The sequence below is a fragment of the Ranitomeya variabilis genome, chromosome 1 (genome assembly GCF_051348905.1).
Source record: "Ranitomeya variabilis isolate aRanVar5 chromosome 1, aRanVar5.hap1, whole genome shotgun sequence".
Taxonomy (NCBI): domain Eukaryota; kingdom Metazoa; phylum Chordata; class Amphibia; order Anura; family Dendrobatidae; genus Ranitomeya; species Ranitomeya variabilis.
In genome coordinates, this window is record NC_135232.1 from 366,373,539 (window position 1) to 366,398,039 (window position 24,501).

At 44.2% G+C, this 24,501-nt stretch overlaps 1 protein-coding gene across 1 annotated transcript in view; it reads left to right on the top strand.

Moving 5' to 3' along the window:
• The window catches only part of RASEF (RAS and EF-hand domain containing), a 108,125-nt gene extending 106,886 nt beyond the window's left edge, over positions 1-1,239 (top strand). The window contains exons 17-18 of the mRNA XM_077248990.1: positions 135-711; positions 802-1,239. Coding sequence (XP_077105105.1) covers positions 135-243 — 109 coding nt within the window. The 3' untranslated portion in view covers positions 244-711; positions 802-1,239. The remainder of the gene's footprint in view (positions 1-134; positions 712-801) is intronic.
• The last annotated feature ends 23,262 nt before the right edge of the window (positions 1,240-24,501 follow it).

A 24,501-nucleotide genomic window follows, 5' to 3' on the forward strand; every position in this document is an offset into this window, starting at 1 on the left:
TGATGTAAGCCTCCACATTGGTTTGAAATACTGCGCGCACTCTTGAGTGGGCCGCTGCTGGGATCTAACCATTGGGGACTGTCTGCAGCCCTGTGTGCTGGAAGATTTACTTTCTATTGTCTCTGTTTGTTTAGGGAAGTAAGAAAGCGCAGCGATAATGAAGATGACAGAGGATCTGTAACCAACCTTTCGGGAGCCATTACCAAAAAGCCGACACAAATGAAGAACTGCTGTAACGTCTAAACTTTTCTAACAAGCCCCCTTCCAATCATACAATACTACTTTTTATAAGTTGCTTTGGACATTGTATTGTACATAAGCAATGCTGTGCGGCCCATGTGGTCCCCATCGCTTGCTCCTCTAATGCACATTGCACCTGACAACTGATATGATCTTTATGTATCAGTACATGTATAGATTACAGTAAATGAGGTAAAAGATTATTGGAAGTGAACAGTCCTCTTATTAATACATATGTTCTTCTGTCTATTTATGGGAGATGTTTATTGGTCTGTTTTTGTACATTTATTTATAAATGTGACTTTTTATGCTTTTATTGGGGGGTTTCTGAAAACCACTTTTTAAAGCGTATCTGTCAGCCCAAACTGACAGTATAAACTATGTACATACAAGTAGCCATGTAGGGAATATAGCCTCTATAAAGAAATTCTCACTTTTAGCGTGTATAACACGGGTGAGGATCGCATCGCAGTGCACGGACTGGCTGGCGGCTCTCCTGACCCAAGCATGCCAGCTGCATAGAAATACATGCTGTCATTCTCGGGTCAGGAGAGCCGCCAGCCAGTCAGAGCTTTGCAATGTGATCGTCGTCCATGTTATATGGCCAACTGACTGCGCACATAGGATACTAATCGCTGGGTACTAATATGCTAATTAAGGTGCTCAGTGCACCCAGTGTGGCCTACAGGCTCAGTGCAAATTTCAGACCACTGGTTTGTCTTTCACCAGTGAGGAAGGAGAAGTCATACAAAGCTAGTGGGCAAATCAGGGCACTATGCCAAGCGTGCATTGAGCAGCTTAATTAGGATATTTCATTGCCTCAGTTTCTACAGGACCAAGGCACCAATTAGAACACCAAAGTCTATAAGGCTATGTTTATAAGTTTATAGTCAGTTTTGGCAGATATACTTCCTTTAAGAACTATGTCAATGTCCTTGTATTTGTCCTAGTTTTCATTATTACTCTTATATTGTACATAATTTATAAAAAATCAATACCAAGAATGTGGTTGTGTTTTCTTTTTAATATTTCACTGTGAGCAGGTGTGTATAGTTAAGTTACTACAATGAGTTTTTGACGCTGATTATTTTCATTAAGCAGAAAACGCAGTGTCTTACAGCTCCAGAAAAGAGGCTAGGATTTACAGAAATCTCCTGCTCACTGTGCTTTTATTTATGCTGCTTAACCTGACCTTGAAAATTACAATATGTCAACTTCTCTTGTGGGTAAGCCTTATTTTATATGCAGATTTTCACCGTAGAACTGCATCAGAAGCAGAAGATTGGCAATTAAAGAAATTCATTTGAGACTTCAGTGCATTTCCACTGTGTAGACATACTAAAATGCAAGTAATCCACATATGACTATAACTTTAAAATCTGTGAAAGCAAAATACCAGGAAGTTTCAAAACCAATAGAAAAATATAAAAAAAAATGTCATTATAAGTTAAAGTTGAGCAAAAAGGTTTGTCCTTGACCATCGTCCAGTCTTGTCTTCCATAACAGCAGGACCAGGGCAGTCTTCACTCCTACCACCAGCATTGGCATCCTGGGAACCTACTGCACTTACTAAGCACCGCAAAGCCGGGTGACTCATGAGTCATGGCATGAAGGGGCCTAGTAAGCGCATGAGGCACACGAGATGCTGGCACAAGAGTGCTGGCTGCAAATATACAGATTGCCTTGGTTCAGCTGCCTCCGAGGACAGAACTAGAGGCTGAACCAGGGCAGCGCTAATTTTTTTGCTCAACTCTCTTACATATAAGCTCCTAAATACCTTTAATCCTTTAATTAGCAATTGTTTTAAATGCAAAGTTAATCAGTGTATAACATTAAAATGGCTTCTCACAAGATTGTTAATGTGACAGGAGGCATGTGTAGTAGGAACCTGCGCTGCTGTCACCTGGAGGTAGCTTGATAATACATAGTGTAGGTCATCATGAGGTGCAGAGAGACAGGGTGGACAGTAATGTGAACATCATATTCTTACATCAGCACTCCTGGTATCTCCAGTATTAGATCAAAACAACCGGATGGACAGCAGAGGGAGCAGCCTCTTTTTACCACAGCACCTCTGCAATCTCCAGTATTAGATCATAAAGATAGGGCTGATAGCAATTTGAGCAGCTTCTTATATCCAGTACCCATGAAATCTCCACTGTTAGATCAGAAAGATAGGGTGGAAAGCTGTGTGAGCAGCCTCTTCTTACCATAGAAGACCAGAAATTTCCAGTATTAGATCAGAAAAAAAGGTGGGTGGCGGAGTGTGTAGCCTTTGCATGCTTTAACAATCTTGTTTTTCCAGTATTAGAGCTGAGAGACATTTTGAGCAGCCTATTCATAAACAGCACCCCTAGAATCTTCACTATTAGAAAGACAGAGTGATCAGCCTCATTGTAATTCCAGCGTCCCTGCATGCCTCCTCCTGGCAGGGAAGCCGGCGTACTCACCACTCCTTAGCATGCTATTAGCTCTGTGTCCTCTTCTTGCTCGGCATGTTTCCTGGCAGCATACGTAGGGTGCACAAGCGGGAATTTCCTGGTTCTTAAAGAGATCATGCGTGCACTCCTAAGATGTCCCCAGTCAATACATGGGAGACATATGGTACTTAACCCCTTAGTGACGGAACCAACTTGCAGCTAAGGCTACTTTCACATTTCCGTCGGTAGTCGGCCATCAAAAAGCGTTGGCGCGACGTACCGACGGACGTTTGTGAAATAGTGTATATCGTGAGCAGCGGACACAGTTTTTTAACGCGTCCGCTGTCCAGTCTAAAGTCTCGTGGAGGAAAGAGAGAGAGAGCGAGATTTCCTGCCGGGCATGCGCAGTCGGAAACACAGGATACAACGTACAGAGAAACGTTCCCTTGAACGTTTTTTGCAAAAGAGGGGCCGTCACATTTTGCAGGATCCAGTGCACGGCGGACAAAACGTGAGTCCATACGTCGCTAATACAAGTCTATGGGAAAATGCAGGATCCTGCAAATTGTTTTGCAGGATCCTGCATTTTCAAAAAATGGACGTATTGCGACGGTAGCAGAAAGATGTAAATGTGAAAGTAGCCTTAATGACCAAGCCAATTTTTACAATTCTGACCACTGTCACTTTATGAGGTTATAACTCTGGAACGCTTTAACGGATCCCGCTGATTCTGTTTTTTCGTAACATATTGTACTTCATGTTAGTGGCAAAATTACTTCGATATTACTTGCGTACTTATTTATGAAAAAAACGGAAATATGGCAAAAAGTTTTAAAATTTTTCATTTGTATTTTTCAATTTGTATGCCCTTAAATCAGAGAGATATGTCACAAAAAATAGTTAATAAATAACATTTTCCACATGTCTACTTTACATCAGCGCAATTTTTGAAAAAAAAAAAGGAAGTTATAAGGGTTAAAAGTTGACCAGCGATTTCTAATTTTTACAACAAAATTTACAAAACCATTTTTTTTTGTGTACATGACCGAAAATACTCAAAAGTGATACCATTCTAAAACCTGCACCCCTCAAGGTGATCAAAACCACATTCAAGAAGTTTATTAACCCTTTACGTGCTTCACAGGAACTGAAGCAATGTGGAAAGAAAAAATTTACATTTAACTTTTTTTTTACAAACATTTTACTTCAGAACCTTTTTTTTTATTGTCACAAGTGTAAAAAGAGAAACTGAACAACAAAAGTTGTTGTGCAATTTCTCTTGAATACGCCGATATCCCACATGTGGGGGTAAACCACTGTTTGTGCGCAGGCCAGAGCTTGGAAGTGAAGGAGCGCCGTTTGACTATTTCAATGCTGAATTGGCTGGAATTGAGATCGTATTATCGTATTTGGAGATGCCCCTGAACCCCCACAAGTGACGCCATTTTGGAAACTAGATCCCCAAGTGCTTCACAGAAGTTTATAACATAGAGCCATGAAAATAAAAAATATTTTTTTTTCCACAAAAATGATCTTTTCTCCCCCAAATTTTTATTTTAACAAGGGTAGCAGGAGAAATTTTGGAAACTAGACCCCTTAAGGAACTTATCTAGATTTTAGTGAGCACTTTGAACCCCTAAATGCTTCACAGAAATTTATAATGTAGAGCCGTGAAAATAAAAAAATCTTATTTTTTCCACAAAAATTATCTTTTCGCCCCCCAAATTTTTATTTTCACAAGGGTAAGAGGAGAAATTGGACCCCCACAGTTGTTGTGCAATTTTTCCTGAGTAGACCGATACCCGATATGTGGGGGTAAACCACTGTTTGGGCGCACGGCAGAGCTCGGAAGGGAAGGAGCGCCGTTTGACTTTTTCAATGCAGAAATGGCTGGAATTGAGATCGGACAGCATATCGCGTTTGGAGAACCCCTGATGTGCCTAAACAGTGGGAACCCCCCCAAAAGTGACACCATTTTGGAAACTAGACCCCTTAATGATGTGTGGTGAGCACTTTGAACCCTCAAGTGCTTCACAGATGTTTATAACGCAGAGCCGTGAAAATAAAAAATCCTTTTTTTTCCTCAAATATGATTTTTTAGCCTGCAATTTTTTTATTTTCATAAGGGTAGCAGGAGAAATTAGACCCAAAAAGTTGTTGTCCAGTTTGTCATGAGTATGCCGATAACCCATATGTGGGGGGGACCACTGTTTGGGCACATATCAGGGCTCGGAAGGGAAGTAGTGACGTTTTAAAATGCAGACTTTGATGGAATGGTCTGTGGGCGTCATGTTGCATTTGCAGAGCCCCTGATGTACCTAAACAGTAGAAACCCCCCACAAGTGACCCCATTTTGGAAATTTGACCCCCAAGGAGCTTATTTAGATGTGTGGTGAGCACTATGAACCCCCAAGTGCTTCACAGAAGTTTATAACGTAGAGCCGTGAAAATAAAAAATCATATTTTTTCCACAAAATTTATACTTTCACCCCCAAATTTTTACTTTCACAAGGGTAACAGGAGAAATTGGACCATAAAAGTTGTTGTGTAATTTGTCCTGAGTACTCTGATACTCCATATGTGGGGTGGGGACCACTGTTTGGGAGCATGGCAGAGTGTAATAATTATAGGGGATAACTCAGGAGACTCTTTGCGTGGAACAAGACAACTACAGGACACAGTTTTATAAGTGGTAAAGTCTATATTATTACACGGTGATTCAAACAGGTGCAGAGAGAAATTCAAGTCCACAACACTTAGAGTAAATATTAAATGCAGCTTAGCAGTCTATAGGAAACTTCAGAGGAAAATGCAATCACGCAGAAAGTCTATGAAGCACAATTATTCTTGAGGATACTTGACACAAATTAGTCCTTGCTTAGTCCAAAACACAGATAGATATGCTTATAAGGCAGTTCAAATAATATCTTAGCTCAACCAGGGAGGCCTTGGTAACAGTCTCAGGTTCTTGCAGAGCAGCAACAGCTTACATGTCCAGCGAATGCAGATGGAAGTAAACACGAGCAGCAGATGAAGGAGGATTACTGGAACTGGTGTATGCAGTAGGAACTCAGAGAGGAGTAGCAGGATAACCCCACAGGTTCACAGGAGCAGGTATATAGCCATGGAGTCACCAGATGTCAGGAGCTGGATGCAAGGCGGAATACTCTAGCACAGACTGAAGGCTGGGGTGGAGTTTTATAGCAGGAAGACAGTGCACATGAGACCAAAGACGCCATCTTGGAAAAGGGCAGTAATGCACAAAAAGTAATAAAAAATGTTCAGAGTCCTGACATTACTCCCTCCTTAGAAGTGGCCTCAGGACGATCCTGGACCTGGTTTCTCAGGGAATCTCTGATGAAAACGAGAAATCTTCTGTTGGGCATTGATGTTTTCCACAGGTTCCCAAGAGTCTTCCTCAGGGGGATATCCCTGCCATCTTATCAGATATTGAAGCCGATTCCTGCGAATCCTGGAATCAACAATTTCCTCCACCACAAATTGTTCTTGCCCATCAACCACCACAGGCTGCGGAGGTGGCACAACACGTCCCTGGAAGGTATTAGGAGATACAGGCTTTAGTAAAGATACATGAAAAACTGGGTGTACCTTCATAGTCCTAGGCAGTTTCAGCCGGCAGGCCACAGAGCTCACAATACTGTTGATCTTGAAAGGGCCGATGAATTTCTGTCCAAGTTTTTGTGAAGGAACGTTTAACTTCAGATTCTTAGTTGCTAACCAATCTAATCTCCTACCTTGAACATGGGTGCAGGTTTACGGAATCTATCAGTTCCTTCAGAACCTCCAGATTTTGCCTCATCGCATTCAGCATTTCCTCCACTGCCGGAACCGGAGAATTAATTGGAGACATAGGTAAGATACATGGATGATAACCCAGATTGGCAAAGAAAGGTGTAAATTTAGTGGAGGCGCTCTGAGAATTGTTATATGAAATTTCGGCTAATGGCAGCAACTCCAACCAATCATCCTGGAGATGGCTGACATAGCATCTTAGATATTGTTCCAGCGTCTGGTTCGTACGCTCAGTCTGACTATTTGTCTGGGGATTGTAAGCGGAAGAGAGACAGACATTAATATTGAGTGCAGAGCAAAACCCCTTCCAGAATCTTGAAGTGAACTGCTCTCCACGGTCAGAGATGATCTCATCCAGAACTCCATGCAACCGAAAGACATTCTGTATAACCAAGTTCACTGTATCTTTAGCTGAGGGGAGGCCGGTGCACAGAACAAAATAAGCAGCTTTAGTCAGGCGATCAACTACCACCATGATTGTATTCATGCCCCCCGATGTAGGCAGCTCCACAATAAAGTCCATTGATATAGACCCCCAAGGGTGGGACGGAACAGGTAATGGTTGTAGAAGACCTGTAGGTGCCACATGAGGAGTCTTGTAACAGGCACATACCTCGCAAGAGAGAACATAGTCCTTGGTATCCTTCAGGCAAGTTGGCCACCAGAAGAATCGGCTCAGGAACTCTTGTGTCTTCTGTACCCCCCTGTGACCAGCCAACTTGGAGTCATGTACCAACTTGAGGATCTGCAGACAGACCACCTCAGGGACGTAGATACGTCGATCTCTGAACCACATGCCACCCTTAAAGACAAGATTAATATCCACAGGTGGGTTGGCCAGAAATACATCACCGTCATAGGCCTCCCTGCACTCCTTCCACAAGTCCTGTTTGTGGATAACTCTAATGAAATTGGCATCAGATAGAATGGTCTTGGACGGGGCTCCAGGTACGGAATCCACAGCATGGATTCGGGATAAAGCATCATCCTTCCCATTACGAGAACCTGGACGGTACGAGATAGCAAAGTTAAATTGATTTAAAAATAAGTTCCGAGCCTGACGAGGAGAAAGACATCTAGCGGATCTAAGGAACTCTAAATTGCGATGGTCAGTTAGCACTATGATCTGTTGTTCAGCTCCTTGCAGATGATGCCTCCATTCTTTGAAAGCCGCAATATCAGCCAGCAATTCCTTGTCTCCCACGTCATAATTCTTCTCTGCTGAGGTTAGTCTATGGGAAAAGAAAGCACAAGGATGTAGCAGACCCTTCTCTCCAGTTCTTTGGGAGAGAATAGCCCCCAAAGCATTATCAGAAGCGTCCACCTCCACAATGAAAGAAAGTGTTGGATCTGGGTGTATCAACAGCGGTGCTGATGTGAAACAGATCTTAAGCCGATCAAAAGCTTCTTGAGCCTGTGATGACCACTTAAAGGGCTTTTCCTTCTTTGTCAAGGAAGTAATGGGATGGACAATATCAGAAAAATTTCAAATGAAGCGTCTGTAGAAATTTGCAAAACCAATAAAATGTTGAACCTCCTTAACGTTCTTGGGTACTGGCCAGTCAAGGATAGCCTGAATCTTACCAGATTCCATGTTCAGCCCCTGGGGAGAGATGATATTGTTGAGGGAGGATCTAAATTGATCCTTCACGGTTAACTCAGTGATTTCCAAATTAATCTACAGGGCGTTGCCGGCAACTGAAAATGACCAGACGGAGACGTGTGTCTCTGTATGGGGGATCGAGCAGATCTCTGGCCCCCGTTTTATTCTATATCACTTTTCATAATCAGAGAAATTATACTTCAACCAATCAGCATTAAGAACACGCTCACAGTTCTTAACCTATAAGAATGCAGGAAAAACTTACCCCATGAGAATACAGAAAAACCAGAAACTACATATATGGTCATATCTTCTTGGCATAGTATGTTTTTCTAACAGGTGCCTCAGTCTTGTATAGCGATACACCCCCGAATCTATTATCTGGCTTGTGTCAGAAGACTCAAGGTCTTTATACCAATTATGAACAATAGCCTAGTTGAATAACAGGCTTGTGAACAACAAGACAAAGTTACTTCATGGCAGCTGTAACCTTTTACCTAATTAAATAACAGAATTTATCTTTAAGCAACAAGAAAATGGAGTCGAAAAGCACAAAATGGAGAATCGTTCTTAATTTGTCCCTTCACATTCCCACCTAGATAAATTTTGTTAATTAATGTCCAGCATCAGAGGTACTATCCCAAGCTCTAAGCTCGAGGGGTACTGGTCTTCACATGACTGGTGCCATGTTACCAGCCATGGCTGTTGCGGCGTACCCGTCCCCCCTGTATACTAGAATTTACGAATAACAATTGTTGATGACAATGGTGGGGATCTTTTGAAGATAGCCATGCGCTTGGCTTCAACATCTTCATCAGGTAACTTTGTGAAATTGGTGTAGAGAAGAGCAGGAGTGGCAACGATTTTGGTTTCATCATTAGTTGTCTTAGTGCAGAATTTCCTAATACATACAGAAATACACCAAAGAACAAGTTTTAGTATTACATACATAACAAGGATAAAGGCAACAATATACAACAAATTTTAAAAGATTTCAGTTATCCAGCCCCCAGGTCCCTCAAACCAATTGGCTGGATTAAGAAAGGAGAAGGTGTCTGCCCACCAACTGTCCTTATTACGGTCATTGTCTTTATCATATTAGTCTCTGAGTCTTTGAATATCCTCTAACTTTAACTTCATAGTGCTATTGGGATCTATATAATGACAGCAAGCTGGTCCAATAACCTGACACATACCACCCTGTGCTGCTGTTAAATAATCCAGTACTACAGTATATTAATTAGTGACTATGAAAAGTTGGTTTTGGACAGCTACAGTAGTATTAAGTATATCCAATATATCCCAAATTTGATCATCTAGAAAATCTGTGGCCCTAAACAATTTATCCCACATTTGTGTAATCATAGGGTAAATGAAAACAGAACTGACAATTTTATTGGCTATACCCATCTGTACTACTAATCTTTCATGATATTGTACAAACTTATTACTCAAGGATATTGGGGAATTTAGGCTGTCTCATGCGGTTACCAATATTATTATATGGAAATACGAAAAACCAAAACATTATGTCCCCTTATTTGCTACTAGTTTGTTTGACCAGCTTGCAGTGCGATGCGTGGATCCACGTCGACCTTCCTTCCAGCTTTACTGACGTAGGAGTGATACTGAGGACTTGGTAGGGACCATCATACAAGGGTTCTAGTCCGTGTTTTCTGACATGGCTTTTTCACGACCACGAAACCACCAGACTTTAAAGTTGTGACAAGTGTCGGTTTCTGCTGAATCTGGAAAGGAAGAAAAAAACTAAAACATGGGTGTTAGCAAGATTTTTACTAAGCTGAATAAGATAATAAACAGCACGGTCAGTTTCTTCTAATAACTGTTGAGACTGGAAATTTGCAACTGGGGACCTAGCACCAAATAATATCTCATATGGGGACAGGCCATATTTTGCCTTAGGGGTAGTACGAATGTGGTACAGTACAATGGGTAGGAGCCCTGGCCATGGAGCCGTAGTCTCCTGCATCATTTTGGTCAATTGTCCCTTCAGTGTGCCGTTCAGCCTCTCAACTTTCCCACTAGATTGTGGATAGTACTGAGTATGGAGGGCTACAGTGGATCCAAACCTTGTCAAAACCTTCTGATACACATAAGAAGAAAAGGCCGGGCCTTGGTCACTTTCGACGACTTCTGGAAGACCATATCTGCATATAACTTCTATCACCAGTTTCTTCGCTGTAGTCTTTGCAGTCATGTTGGTAACAGTGAATGTTTCTGGCCAAGTGGAGAACATGTAGACAACCACCAGACAATATTCATACCTTCCAGACTTAGGCAACGTGATGTGGTCCACTTGGAGCCTTTGGAAAGGATAGTCGGGCTTAGCAAGGTGCTTCGGGGATACATATTGAAATTGACCGGGATTGCAGGTCTGACAGATATTACATGCATGGTTGAGTGCTGTCAGGACTGTAGAAATACCTGGAGCCCAGTAGAATTTTTGTACATTTTTTTCCTCGATGTGTGGGCCCATGTGCCCACGTGGCAATAGCAGGGTACATCCGCTTAGGGAGACACACAAGTTGGTCCTTTTTCCAGAGACCATTGTCCATACATGCTCCATCAGCCTTCCACCGCTTCACTTCTTCCTTTGGGGACATTCTCTGCATCGTCATTAAGCGGTCTCGCGGGGTCCGGCAGAAAACCTAAGTCTGGCGTAGATCATCAGGTTCCTGTAGAGTCAGTGTTTCTTGTAACTGTTTACGCTGAGAGCGTGTGGTCACCATAGTTGGTATGGTCAGTTCAATGGGTAGGAGAGCAGCAGCTTTTGCTTGCATATCCACAAAGATGTTACCAACAGTGTGTGGACTTTTCCTAGGACCGTGCGCCTTGACCTTGATAATGGCCACCTTTGTAGGTTATTTGGTAATTTGATTGAGTCCATGAGGGTTTTAACATCTTCAGCATTTTTCACTGGAGTTCCAGCGGTGGTAATAAACCCTCGATTGGCCCATAGGGCTCCGAAATCGTGAACAATACCAAATGCATACTGTGAGTCCATGTATATATTAGCCCGCCTGTCTTTGACCAGAACACATGCAGTAGACAGAGTCTGAAGTTCTGCTTCTTGTGCTGACAGTGAGGGAGGGAGTGCAGCTCCGTGCACTACAGTGTCTTCCGTAGTAACAGCGTATCCGGGGTGGAATCTGCCAAAATCATCAGCATATCTTGAACCGTCTTTCAGGGCATTGTAGAGAGGTTGCATTATGCGGGATGCGTCCGGTGTCCACTGACGACAATAAGTACATAGTCCAAGAAAACGCAAGAGTTCAGTCTCATCTTTTGGAAAAGGAAGGGAGCTGATGGCTATTTTTCTTTCTTTTGTGAGGTGTCTGGCACCCTGAAGGAGACAGTGACCCAAAAATATCACTTGACCAAGGCAGAACCGAAGTTTCGAGGCCGAAACCCGACAGTTCAGATCTGCCAGATACTTGAGGAGGCTAACAGTGGCAACAATGGCTTCCTGCTCTGTTCGTGCACACAACAAAAGATCAGCCACATACTGAAGCAGCATAACATAGCGGTGATCTAACTGCCAGGGAAAAAGACACTCACCCATATTTTTTGCAAACTGATTGGGACTATTTTGGGCCCCTTGTGGCATAACTGTCCACGTCAATTGTCGTCCCTGATAAGTGAATGCAAACAGAAACTGGCAAGGCATTGGCGAGGTCTATGACTGTGAACCAAGCAGCATCCTGAGGTATCTGGGACAAAAGAGTATGTGGATTAGGCACCGGAGATTCCAGAACAGTAGCTGCATTAACTGCCCATAGATCTTGTACCAGCCGGTACACAGGGGGTTGGCCGGGTGGTGGCTTTTTCTTAATGGAAACAAGGGCGTGTTACATGGGGAAACACAGGGTACCAGGGCACCATTATCGAGAAACGTTTGTATTTGCCCCTTGAGGCACTGCTCCTGATCATGTTTCAAAGGGTACTGATAGACTTTGGGAAAAGGGGCACAAGGTTTGAGAAACACTTTTACTGGTTCTACAGGCATTATTGGGGGTGGATCTGGGCCTATCAGGGCCATCATAACCGTGGGAAGGGCGTGTAGGATACAGATCTCATTGTGTTCATCTGCATAGGGGTTATATAACGTAAGTACCATCTGACCATCATCTTGGAATTATATTCTGGAGCGGAACTGTGATAATAAATCTGCCCCCAGTAAATTTACCGGACATATAGGAGACATTACGAACTGAGCCGTGACTTCAGGGAAAGGTCCCAATGGGATGGGTTTTATAAGAGTATATTTATTAAGTCTGCCATCTACACCGATTAAAACAAGCTCTTGGTCTGAGAATTGACATGACGGGGCTGGGGAGTGAGATTCTCAGACATAGGGTTAAAAGAAATATTGGATTTGTGTAAGGTGGGGAGGGCAGGAGCTGAAGTCTGTTACATGGGCCACTGATAAGGAACAGAGCTGTGTCCTTGCAGCTGTGGGGGGCTGAGATTGGAGTAGGAATCACTGCGGCCACTGATTTAACCTTTAATTTCCCTGCTGATGCAGAACGGGCTAAATTCTTTTGAAAACCTTTTTTACTACTTTTAATGCAACATCCAGAGTGGAAGTCTCGATATCAGGTCTAACTGACATTATTGCCTCTTTCAATTCAGATTTAAGGTCGAACATTAAAACTGCCACAAAAATGTGTGAATGGGCTTTATTTTACAATGAGAATCTCAGATCTTAAAATACTACCATAAGACGCCCATAGAACTTCTCGGCAGTCCAGGATATATTGGTGCTATGGGGTTAAGGGGCATAGGGCTTACAGTCGGGAGTAGAGGCTTAATTTCCTGGGGAGGGACCATATTATCTAGCAGGGAGACCCCCTGTCCCAAATTTTTGATTGTTTGCTTTACCGACACATTAATCTCAGTCACTTTCTCAGTTCCTTCTTGCACCACAAAACATCCAGCTTTTTGTCATAGTAATAGACAACTTTCCTTTTTTCAACGTAATTCACTTCCTCTGTTGATCCTCAATTTGCTATATATCAACCACTCAACTTGAAGCAGGTGAATCTTTTACCAATCTTTCAATTACACTGATAATCAAACAATCTCTTACAAATTTCCTTCTAAAACTAGGTACCATATTCCAAATATTGTTTAAACACAAATCTCCCAGCGCGACAGAAAATATAGAGAAACTTAGAACGTAGCTATGTGCCCCCTCCATACGAGAGGCACAGCAAAGATAAGAAAAATCACAGCATTCCTCAACACAGAGAAAGCAATAACGCAGCTGTTTGACCCCTCCCATCGGGTATTTTAGAGATAAACACAGAAACGGAATACAGCAGTTCTCAGACTTAATTAATTTCTACAAAACCTTCATCACACAATTCACATACCAGAACACCTTAGAAAAACCCATGATTGAGAATATTTTATCTGCGTTCCTGATAGATTTATTTCCCCGTCTTTGGGCTAACAATATCAGATTCATCACACAAATTCAAAGTCTTCTTTTCCTTCCACGGAAACTGATTCTCCTTTAGAGCTAAATATCCTTACTTTGTCGTGCATAGTACTAGAGCGGCCGTATAGTCTATTCCACTGGGTCTACCTGTCCCCCGCTGGGACAGCCCAAAAATGCGGTACTCAGTGAAAGGAGGAGGACGTCTTAGACTTCCCTCCGGACACCTCTGGATATATATACTGTATACTTCTATATATTCCTGAGTTACGTATCCTACCCAATCTTCGATCACCTCACCGCGCCTGATTCTAACAGTGATCAAGAATTCAGGATATTTTGACTATAAAGAGAATTACATCACGGGTCAATCCGAGGTGTCCGTCCCTTATGAGGTACGGTTCAAGCACTGGGCTCCCAACGGAACTACACCTCTATATGATTCCACCCAAAAATCACCCCACCATCGGGGACAAACCTCAGATCCTCTTTGCAGCAACAAACACAGGAAAACCTCACCAAACGGTCAGTCTGGACAGTATAACTGCCTACTTACCGTGGTTGTTGTGGGGGATGATCAGTCCCAATTTTCCAGTGCCTGTGTCCGGTTCGAGGGTCCTTTGTCTTGTTGTCCTCCGGGGGGCAGAGGCGTTCCTGTTTGGGGCCCCACGTTTTCGGGCGCCAACTTTATACCAATTATGAACAATAGCCTAGTTGAATAACAGGCTTGTAAACAACAAGATAAAGTTACTTCATGGCAGCTGTAACCTTTTACCTAATTAAATAACAGAATTTATCTTTAAGCAACAAGAAAATGGAGTCGAAAAGCACAAAATGGAGAATCGTTCTTAATTTGTCCCTTCACAATATAACCTAAGAACTGTATCTCAGAATGATGGAACTCGCATTTGTCCGGCTTAATATACAGATGGTTCTCTTTCAGACATCTTAAAACAGTTTTGACATGTTCTTCATGTTCCTGTAGAGAGTCAGAAAAGATTAGTATATCGTCCAAATAGATCACTACAAACTGGTCCAACAAATCTCTGAAAATGTCATTAGCAAGGTGTTGAAACGTTGCAGGGGCGTTACAAAGCCTGAAGGGCATCACAAGAGATTCAAAGTTACATGGTTATTAAGGTTGAAGGAAGACTTTAAGTCCATCTAGTTCAACCCATAGCCTAACCTAACATGCCCTAACATGTTGATCCAGAGGAAGGCAAAAAAAAACCATGTGGCAAAGAGTAAGCTCCACATTGGGGGAAAAAATTCCTTCCCGACTCCACATACGGCAGTCAGACTAGTTCCCTGGATCAATGCCCTATCAAGGAATCTAGTGTATATACCCTGTAACATTATACTTTTCAAGAAAGGCATCCAGTCCCCTCTTAAATTTAAGTAATGAATGACTCATTACAACATCATACGGCAGAGAGTTCCATAGTCTCACTGCTCTTACAGTAAAGAATCCGCGTCTGTTATTATGCTTAAAGGGAACCTGTCACCACGTTTTTGGAAGATGGGATAAAAATATGGCCGCGGGATGCCGCGCGTGCGCAGATGGATATCGCGGCGGCCATTTTCCTGAAGCCGCGGCCAGCAGAGCGCCGCTTCTGCGCACGCGCGGCCAAAGGAAGATGGCCGCGCCCACCGATCACCAATGAAATAACGAACAGCGCGCTCTTTTAAATCCCCTGGCAGAGGATTCGGGACCTTGAGCATGCGCACACCACTACGCCACCAACGGAAAACTACGCAAAATCTGGGGGAAGACAACACGCCCTTTTGACCAGACCAGCCTGAAAACGGAGACTTTGCAAAGGTATTTCGGCAACTTAGGTGGGTAATAAACGCATAACAAACACACTAATGTAACGCCCACCTCTGCCCCTATTTAACGCTATTTTTATCCCATCTTCCAAAAACGTGGTGACAGGTTCCCTTTAAACCTTCTTTCCTCCAGACGTAGAGGATGCGCCCTTGTCCCTGTCTCAGGTCTATGATTAAAAAGATCATCAGAAAGGTCTTTGTACTGTCCCCTCATATATTTATACATTAAAATAAGATCACCCCTTAGTCTTCGTTTTTTCCAAACTAAACAGCCCCAAGTGTAATAACCTATCTTGGTATTGCAGACCCCCCAGTCCTCTAATAACCTTGGTCGCTCTTCTCTGCACCCGCTCTAGTTCAACTATGTCTTTCTTATACACCAGAGACCAGAACTGCGCACAGTATTCTAAGTGTGGTCGAACTAGTGACTTGTATAGAGGTAAAATGATGTTCTCCTCATGAGGATCTATGCCTCTTTTAATACATCCCATTATTTTATTTGCCTTTGTAGCAGCTGAATGACACTGGCCACTGAATATGAGTTTGTCATCCACCCATACACCCAGGTCTTTTTCATTGACGGTTTTGCCCAGAGTTTTAGAATTAAGCACATAGTTATACATCTTATTACTTCTACCCAAGTGCATGACCTTACATTTATCCCCATTAAAGCTCATTTGCCATTTATCAGCCCAAGCTTCTAGTTTACATAAATCATCCTGTAATATAAAATTGTCCTCCCCTGTATTGATTACCCTGCAGAGTTTAGTGTCATCTGCAAATATTGAAATTCTACTCTGAATGCCCCCTACAAGGTCATTAATATGTTAAAAAGAAGAGGGCCCAATACTGACCCCTGTGGTACCCCACTGCTAACTGCGACCCAGTCCGAGTGTGCTCCATTAATAACCACCCTTTGTTTCCTATCCCTGAGCCAGCTCTCAACCCACTTACACATATTTTCCCCTATCCCCGTTATTCTCATTTTGTGTATCAACCTTTTGTGTGGCACCGTATCAAAAGCTTTTGAAAAGTCCATATACACTACATCTACTGGGTTCCCTTGTTCCAGTCCGGAACTTACCTCTTCATAGAAGCTGATCAAATTAGTCTGACATGAACGGTCCCTAGTAAACCCGTGCTGATACTGGGTCATGAGTAGGGTTGAGCGAAACGGGTCGATCATTTTCAAAAGTCGCCGACTTTTGGCTAAGTCGGCGTCTCATGAAACCCGATCCGACCCCTGTGCTTGTCGGCCATGCGGTACGCGACTTTCGCGCCAAAGTCGCGTTTCAATGACGCGAAAAGCGCCATTTCTCAGCCAATGAAGGTGAACGCAGAGTGTGGGCAGCGTGATGACATAGATCCTGGTCCCCACCATCTTAGAGAAGGGCATTGCAGTGATTGGCTTGCTGTCTGCGGCGTCACAGGGGCTATAAAGGGGCGTTCCCGCCGACCGCCATCTTACTGCTGCTGATCTGAGCTTAGGGACAGGTTGCTGCCGCTTCGTCAGAAGCAGGGAGAGCGTTAGGCAGGGTCCACTAACCACCAAACCGCTTGTGCTGCAGCGATTTCCACTGTCCAACACCACCTTCGGTGTGCAGGGACTGTGGAAGCTATTTTTTTTTTTTTTTCCCCTCAGCGCTGTAGCTCATTGGGCTGCCCTAGAAGGCTCCGTGATAGCTGTATTGCTGTGTGTACGCCACTGTGGAAACCAACTGCTTTTTTCAAAGCACATATCCTCTTGTTCCTTCCTTTCTGCACAGCTATCTTTTTTGTTTGTCCACACTTTTTATTTAATTTGTGCATCAGTCCACTCCTATTGCTGCCTGCCATACCTGGCTTACATTACTGCAGGGAGATAGTAATTGTAGGACAGTCCCTGTTTTTTTTTTGTTTTTTTTGTGGGAGATTAAGATTGGCATTTCTGCTACAGTGCCATCCCTGTGTGTGCCATCTCTCACTGAGTGGGCCATAGAAAGCCTATTTATTTTTTCCGTGATTTGTGTTCTAAATTCTACCTCAACACAAAAACACTACATCAATCAGTGGGAGAAAAATATTGGCCTCAGTCAGGGCTTGTGTGCCACTGCTGTGTGTGCTATCTCTCATTCAGTGGGCTATAGCAAGCCTATTTTTTTTTTTTTTTTTTTTAATATTATTTGGTTTCTAAAGTCTCCCTGAAAAAAAAAAAAATACCTAAAAAAACAGTGGGAGAGTAATATTGCCCTTTCAGCTTGTGTGCCAGTCTTGACTCCTGGGTGTGCCACCTCTCTCCCTCTCATTCAGTGGGCCATAGAAAGCCTATTTATTTTTTTTTTTAAATATTATTGGGTTTCTAAAGTCTCCCTTAAAAAACAAAAAATACATAAAAAAACAGTGGGAGAGTAATATTGCCCTTTCAGCTTGTGTGCCAGTCTTGACTCCTGGGTGTGCCACCTCTCTCCCTCTCATTCAGTGGGCCATAGAAAGCCTATTTATTTATTTTTTTAAATATTATTGGGTTTCTAAAGTCTCCCTTAAAAAACAAAAAATACATAAAAAAACAGTGGGAGAGTAATATTGCCCTTTCAGCTTGTGTGCCAGTCTTGACTCCTGGGTGTGCCACCTCTCTCCCTCTCATTCAGTGGGCCATAGAAAGCCTATTTATTTTTTTTTTAAATATTATTGGGTTTCTAAAGTCTCCCTTAAAAAACAAAAAATACATAAAAAAACAGTGGGAGAGTAATATTGCCCTTTCAGCTTGTGTGCCAGTCTTGACTCCTGGGTGTGCCACCTCTCTCCCTCTCATTCAGTGGGCCATAGAAAGCCTATTTATTTATTTTTTAAAATATTATTGGGTTTCTAAAGTCTCCCTTAAAAAACAAAAAATACATAAAAAAACAGTGGGAGAGTAATATTGCCCTTTCAGCTTGTGTGCCAGTCTTGACTCCTGGGTGTGCCACCTCTCTCTCATTCAGTGGGCCATAGAAAGCATTTTTTTTTTTTCCTTGATTTGTGTTCTAAAATCTACCTCAACACAAAAACACTACATCAATCAGTGGGAGAAAAATATTGGCCTCAGTCAGGGCTTGTGTGCCACTGCTGTGTGTGCTATCTCTCATTCAGTGGGCTATAGAAAGCCTATTTATTTATTTATTTTTTTTCTTATTATTTGGTTTCTAAAGTCTCCCTGAAAAAAAAAAAAAAAACATAAAAAAACAGTGGGAGAGTAATATTGCCCTTTCAGCTTGTGTGCCAGTCTTGACTCCTGGGTGTGCCACCTCTCTCTCTCATTCAGTGGGCTATAGAAAGCCTATTTTTTTTTTTTTTTTTTTTATATTATTTGGTTTCTAAAGTCTCCCTGAAATAAAAAAAAACTTAAAAAAACAGTGGGAGAGTAATATTGCCCTTTCAGCTTGTGCGCCAGTCTTGACTCCTGGGTGTGCCACCTCTCTCTCTCTAATTGTGGGCCATAGAAAGCCTTTTTTTTTTTTTTTTTTTTAATATTATTTGGTTTCTAAAGTCTCCCTGAGAAAAAAAAATAAATAAATTAGGTGGGAGATTAATATTGACATTAGTGCTTGAGTGACAGTCCTGCGTGTGTGTCATCTCTGATTTTGTGCCACAGAAAACAGAGTGTGTAACATTGTGCCTGATTTTCCTTGTGGTCTCACCAACCTGTTAAGGGATATTGAAATCATACTGAAGTTATAGCTCACCGTGTAAGTTGTTTGACAGCAACAAATAAAGTTACTTTGGTTAAGATTTTAAAACAATGAGGAAGTCTGGTGCAAGAGGTCGTCGTGGGCGTTCATTGTCAGCTGGTAATGATGGTAGTGGTAGTGGAGCATCAGGTGGTCGTGGGGATAAAAATATTCCACCTAAGTCTGGAGCTGTGGAGCCAGTTTCGTCGTCAGGCTACACAAGGCCTCGAACGCTCTCTTTTCTGGGAGTAGGAAAACCGCTTTTAAAGGCGGAGCAGCAACAGCAAGTTTTGGCTTATATTGCAGACTCAGCCTCTAGCTCTTTTGCCTCCTCTTCCGAAACTGGTAAATGTAAAAGCAGCGCGTCGCTTGTGGATGTTCACGGTCAGGGACAAGTCGCTTCCTTGTCCTCCTCAGCAAAAACTACAACAAGAGAGAAGGATGCAGCAGGCGACACAACGGGTCACTCCATGGAGCTCTTTACACATACCGTCCCTGGCTTAGAAAGTGAAACATTTAACAGGCCATGCCCATTACAAGTATATTCTGACATGGAGTGCACTGATGCACAGCCACAGCCAGAGTACTATGCTGCTCCTTTGACTCAGACCACCACATTGCCCTCTCAGGGTACAGATCCACAATCAGACCCTGATGAGACTATGTTGCCCCGCCACGAACGCTATACCACCGACCGACACAGTGACACAGACGAAGTTGCACACGAGCTCGAAGAGGAGGTAATAGATGACCCAGTTATTGACCCCGATTGGCAGCCATTGGGGGAACAGGGTGCAGGCGGCAGTAGTTCAGAAGCGGAGGTGGAGGAGGGGCCGCAGCAGGCATCAACATCGCAACAGGTTCCATCTGCCGGGCCCGTATCTGGCCCAAAACGCGTGTCAAAGCCAAAACCTGTTGGAGCACAGCGTTGCCATCCGGTTAAAGCTCAGTCTGCAATCCCTGAAAAGGGATCCGAGTCTAGGAAGAGTGCAGTCTGGCATTTTTTTAAACAACATCCAACTGATCAGCGCAAAGTCATCTGTCAAAAATGTTCAACTAGCTTAAGCAGAGGTCAGAATCTGAAAAGTCTAAATACTAGTTGCATGCATAGACACTTAACCACCATGCATTTTCAAGCCTGGACTAACTACCAAACGTCCCTCAAGGTTGTAGCACCCTCGGCCAATGAAGCTAGTCAGCAACGCAACATCCCTTCCGTCACTGTAAGGCCACCATTTTCCGCACCACCGGCAGTATCTGTGCAGGTTTCTTTGCCAGCCAAAAGCAGTCAGGGTCAGGGAATCACCAGTTTTGTAGGAGGAAATATTGCATCTAGGGCACCGGCGGAAACAATACCGTCTCCAACCGTCTCTCAGTCTGCCATGTACACCGGCACACCCGAAAGTTCCACGATCTCCAGCTCTCCAGTCCAGCTCACCCTACATGAGACTCTGGTTAGAAAAAGGAAGTACTTATCCTCGCATCCGCGTACACAGTGTTTTAACGCCCACATAGCTAGACTAATCTCGTTAGAGATGATGCCCTACCGGTTAGTTGAAAGCGAAGCTTTCAAAGCCCTGATGGAGTACGCTGAACCACGATACGAGCTACCCAGTCGACACTTTTTTTCCAGAAAAGCCATCCCAGCCCTGCACCAGCATGTTAAACAGCGCATCGTCCATGCACTCAGGCAATCTGTGAGTACAAAGGTGCACCTGACTACAGATGCATGGACCAGTAGGCATGGCCAGGGACGTTATGTGTCCATCACGGCACACTGGGTGAATGTGGTGGATGCAGGGTCCACAGGCGACATCAATTTAGGGACAGTTGTGCCTAGCCCACGGTCTAGGAAACAGTTGGCTGTAGGCGTTCGCACCCCCTCCTCCTCCTCGTCCTCCTGCAGAAGCTACAGCTCTTCCACAGAACGCAGTCTGCCAACCACTCCATCGGCAGATGACACTGTTGCACACCAGTTGTCCCATTATGGGCCAGCTACTGCCAAGCGTCAGCAGGCTGTATTGGCTATGAAGTGCTTGGGCGACAACAGACACACCGCGGAAGTTCTGTCCGAGTTCTTGCAACAAGAAACACAGTCGTGGCTGGGCACAGTAGATCTTGAGGCAGGCAAGGTAGTGAGTGATAACGGAAGGAATTTCATGGCTGCCATCTCCCTTTCCCAACTGAAACACATTCCTTGCCTGGCTCACACCTTAAACCTGGTGGTGCAGTGCTTATTGAAAACTTATCCTGGGTTCTCCGACCTGCTCCTCAAAGTGCGTGCACTTTGCTCACATATCCGACGTTCGCCTGTACACGCCAGCCGTATGCAGACCTATCAGCGGTCTTTGAACCTTCCCCAGCATCGCCTAATCATAGACGTTGCAACAAGGTGGAACTCAACACGGCACATGCTTCAGAGACTGTGCGAACAGAGGCGTGCTGTTATTTATTTGTGGGAGGATACACGGGCAGGCAGTAGGATGGCAGACATGGAGTTGTCAGGTGTGCAGTGGTCTAAGATACAAGACATGTGTCAAGTCCTTCAGTGTTTTGAGGAATGCACACGGCTGGTTAGTGCAGACAACGCCGTAATAAGCATGAGTATCCCCCTAATGCGTCTGCTGATGCAAAGTTTGACGCACATAAAGGAGCAGGCGTCTGCACCAGAGGAAGAGGAAAGCCTTGATGACAGTCAGCCATTGTCTGGTCAGGGCAGTGTACAGGACGAGGTAGCGGGCGAAGAGGAGGTGGAGGACGAGGAGGATGATGGGGATGAGTATATTTTTAATGCCGAACCTTTCCCGGGGGCACAGGAAATTGGTTGCGTGTCACGGCCGGGTTCTGGTTTTTTGAGGGACACAAGTGACGTAGATTTGCCTGCAACTGCCCCTCAACCAATCACAACCGGAGATTTGACAACTGGAACTTTGGCCCACATGGCGGATTATGCCTTACGTATCCTAAAAAGGGACACACGCATTACGAAAATGATGAACGATGACGATTACTGGTTGGCCTGCCTCCTTGATCCACGCTATAAAGGCAAATTGCAAAATATTATGCCACATGAGAACTTGGAACTAATATTAGCAACCAAACAATCAACTCTTGTTGACCGTTTGCTTCAGGCATTCCCAGCACACAGCGCACGTGATCGTTCTCACACGAGCTCCAGGGGGCAGCAGACTAGGAGTGTTAGGGGTGCACACATCAGAAGTGGCGTTGGACAGAGGGGTTTTCTGACCAGGTTGTGGAGTGATTTTGCTATGACCGCAGACAGGACAGGTACTGCTGCATCAATTGAAAGTGACAGGAGACAACATTTGTCCAGTATGGTTACTAACTATTTTTCATCCCTTATCGATGTTCTCCCTCAACCGTCATTCCCATTTGATTACTGGGCCTCCAAATTAGACACCTGGCCAGAATTGGCAGAATATGCATTGCAGGAGCTTGCTTGCCCGGCAGCAAGTGTCCTATCAGAAAGAGTATTCAGTGCTGCAGGTTCAATATTAACCGAAAAAAGGACTCGTCTGGCTACCCAAAATGTTGACGATCTAACATTCATTAAAATGAACCACAACTGGATTTCGAAATCTTTTGCCCCACCTTGCCCGGCCGACACCTAGCTTTCCTATGAAAGGCTCTTGCCTGTGAATTACTTTTCTAATGTCTAATTTGCTGCAGCTGATTGTACAGCATACGACATGTTTACACCTCCCTAAATGGCCAAACTCCCCACACGGGGCCGTGGTATCGCGACTTGGCGCAAGCACCCGTGAGACTGCTGTTTGTCTGAAGAGGTGGGTGTGCTCGCTTTTGGTTGACGGCATTGCTACTGGGTCCCTCATAGTACAATGTAGTGTCTCTGGCGGTGGTGGTGCACACCCAACGTCAGACACACCGTTGTAACATGAGGGGCCCTGGGGCGGTCCCGCCGGCCTCTAGAGAGTTCCCCCCTACCCCAGCTCAAAATGTGCTCTACCACATGCAAAATTATGTCGCACAGCTCCACCAATCTTTAGTCTATTCGCTGACATCATTCAATGTCTGGCACTGACAATACAAATTTGTAGACATCTACGATGCAACTTAAAGTAGTCTGTGTCTGTGTCCTATATTGGCACCATTAAATAGTTACTGCCAAATTACTATGTCAGAAACTCAGCAGATGAGCCCACCCCTGTACCTAAGTATGCCACCTTTTTTTTTGTTTTGGTTGTTTTGCGAGACATTAACATCTATTTATATTTTGGGAGTACTGGGACAGACACTCCTTGCACTACTCCTCCACTCACCACCAAGCTGCCCGTGTATCCATGTAACCGCTGTAAAACTGCCATGAGCCTATTGTTTGTTATTTTAGGCCTTTGAAGCCTGTCTGCGGTCCCTCCTTCCACTAGTCCTCCACTGACCAGACCACTGCTGCCCGTGTACCCCTGGAACCAATTATAAAGTGCCTACAGCCAGCCCATTTTCTTATGTTAGGCCTTTGAAGCCTGTCTGCGGTCCCTCCTTCCACTAGTCCTCCACTGGCCAGACCACTGCTGCCCGTGTACCCCTGGAACCAATTATAAAGTGCCTACAGCCAGCCCATTTTCTTATGTTAGGCCTTTGAAGCCTGTCTGCGGTCCCTACTTTAAATACTCCTCCACTGACCACCAAGCTGCCTGCCCGTGTATCCATGTAACCGCTGTAAAACTGCCATGAGCCTATTGTTTGTTATTTTAGGCCTTTGAAGCCTGTCTGCGGTCCCTCCTTCCACTAGTCCTCCACTGACCAGACCACTGCTGCCCGTGTACCCCTGGAACCAATTATAAAGTGCCTACAGCCAGCCCATTTTTTTATGTTAGGCCTTTGAAGCCTGTCTGCGGTCCATCCTTCCACTAGTCCTCCACTGGCCAGACCACTGCTGCCCGTGTACCCCTGGAACCAATTATAAAGTGCCTACAGCCAGCCCATTTTCTTATGTTAGGCCTTTGAAGCCTGTCTGCGGTCCCTACTTTAAATACTCCTCCACTGACCACCAAGCTGCCTGCCCGTGTATCCATGTAACCGCTGTAAAACTGCCATGAGCCTATTGTTTGTTATTTTAGGCCTTTGAAGCCTGTCTGCGGTCCCTCCTTCCACTAGTCCTCCACTGACCAGACCACTGCTGCCCGTGTACCCCTGGAACCAATTATAAAGTGCCTACAGCCAGCCCATTTTCTTATGTTAGGCCTTTGAAGCCTGTCTGCGGTCCCTCCTTCCACTAGTCCTCCACTGGCCAGACCACTGCTGCCCGTGTACCCCTGGAACCAATTATAAAGTGCCTACAGCCAGCCCATTTTCTTATGTTAGGCCTTTGAAGCCTGTCTGCGGTCCCTACTTTAAATACTCCTCCACTGACCACCAAGCTGCCTGCCCGTGTATCCATGTAACCGCTGTAAAACTGCCATGAGCCTA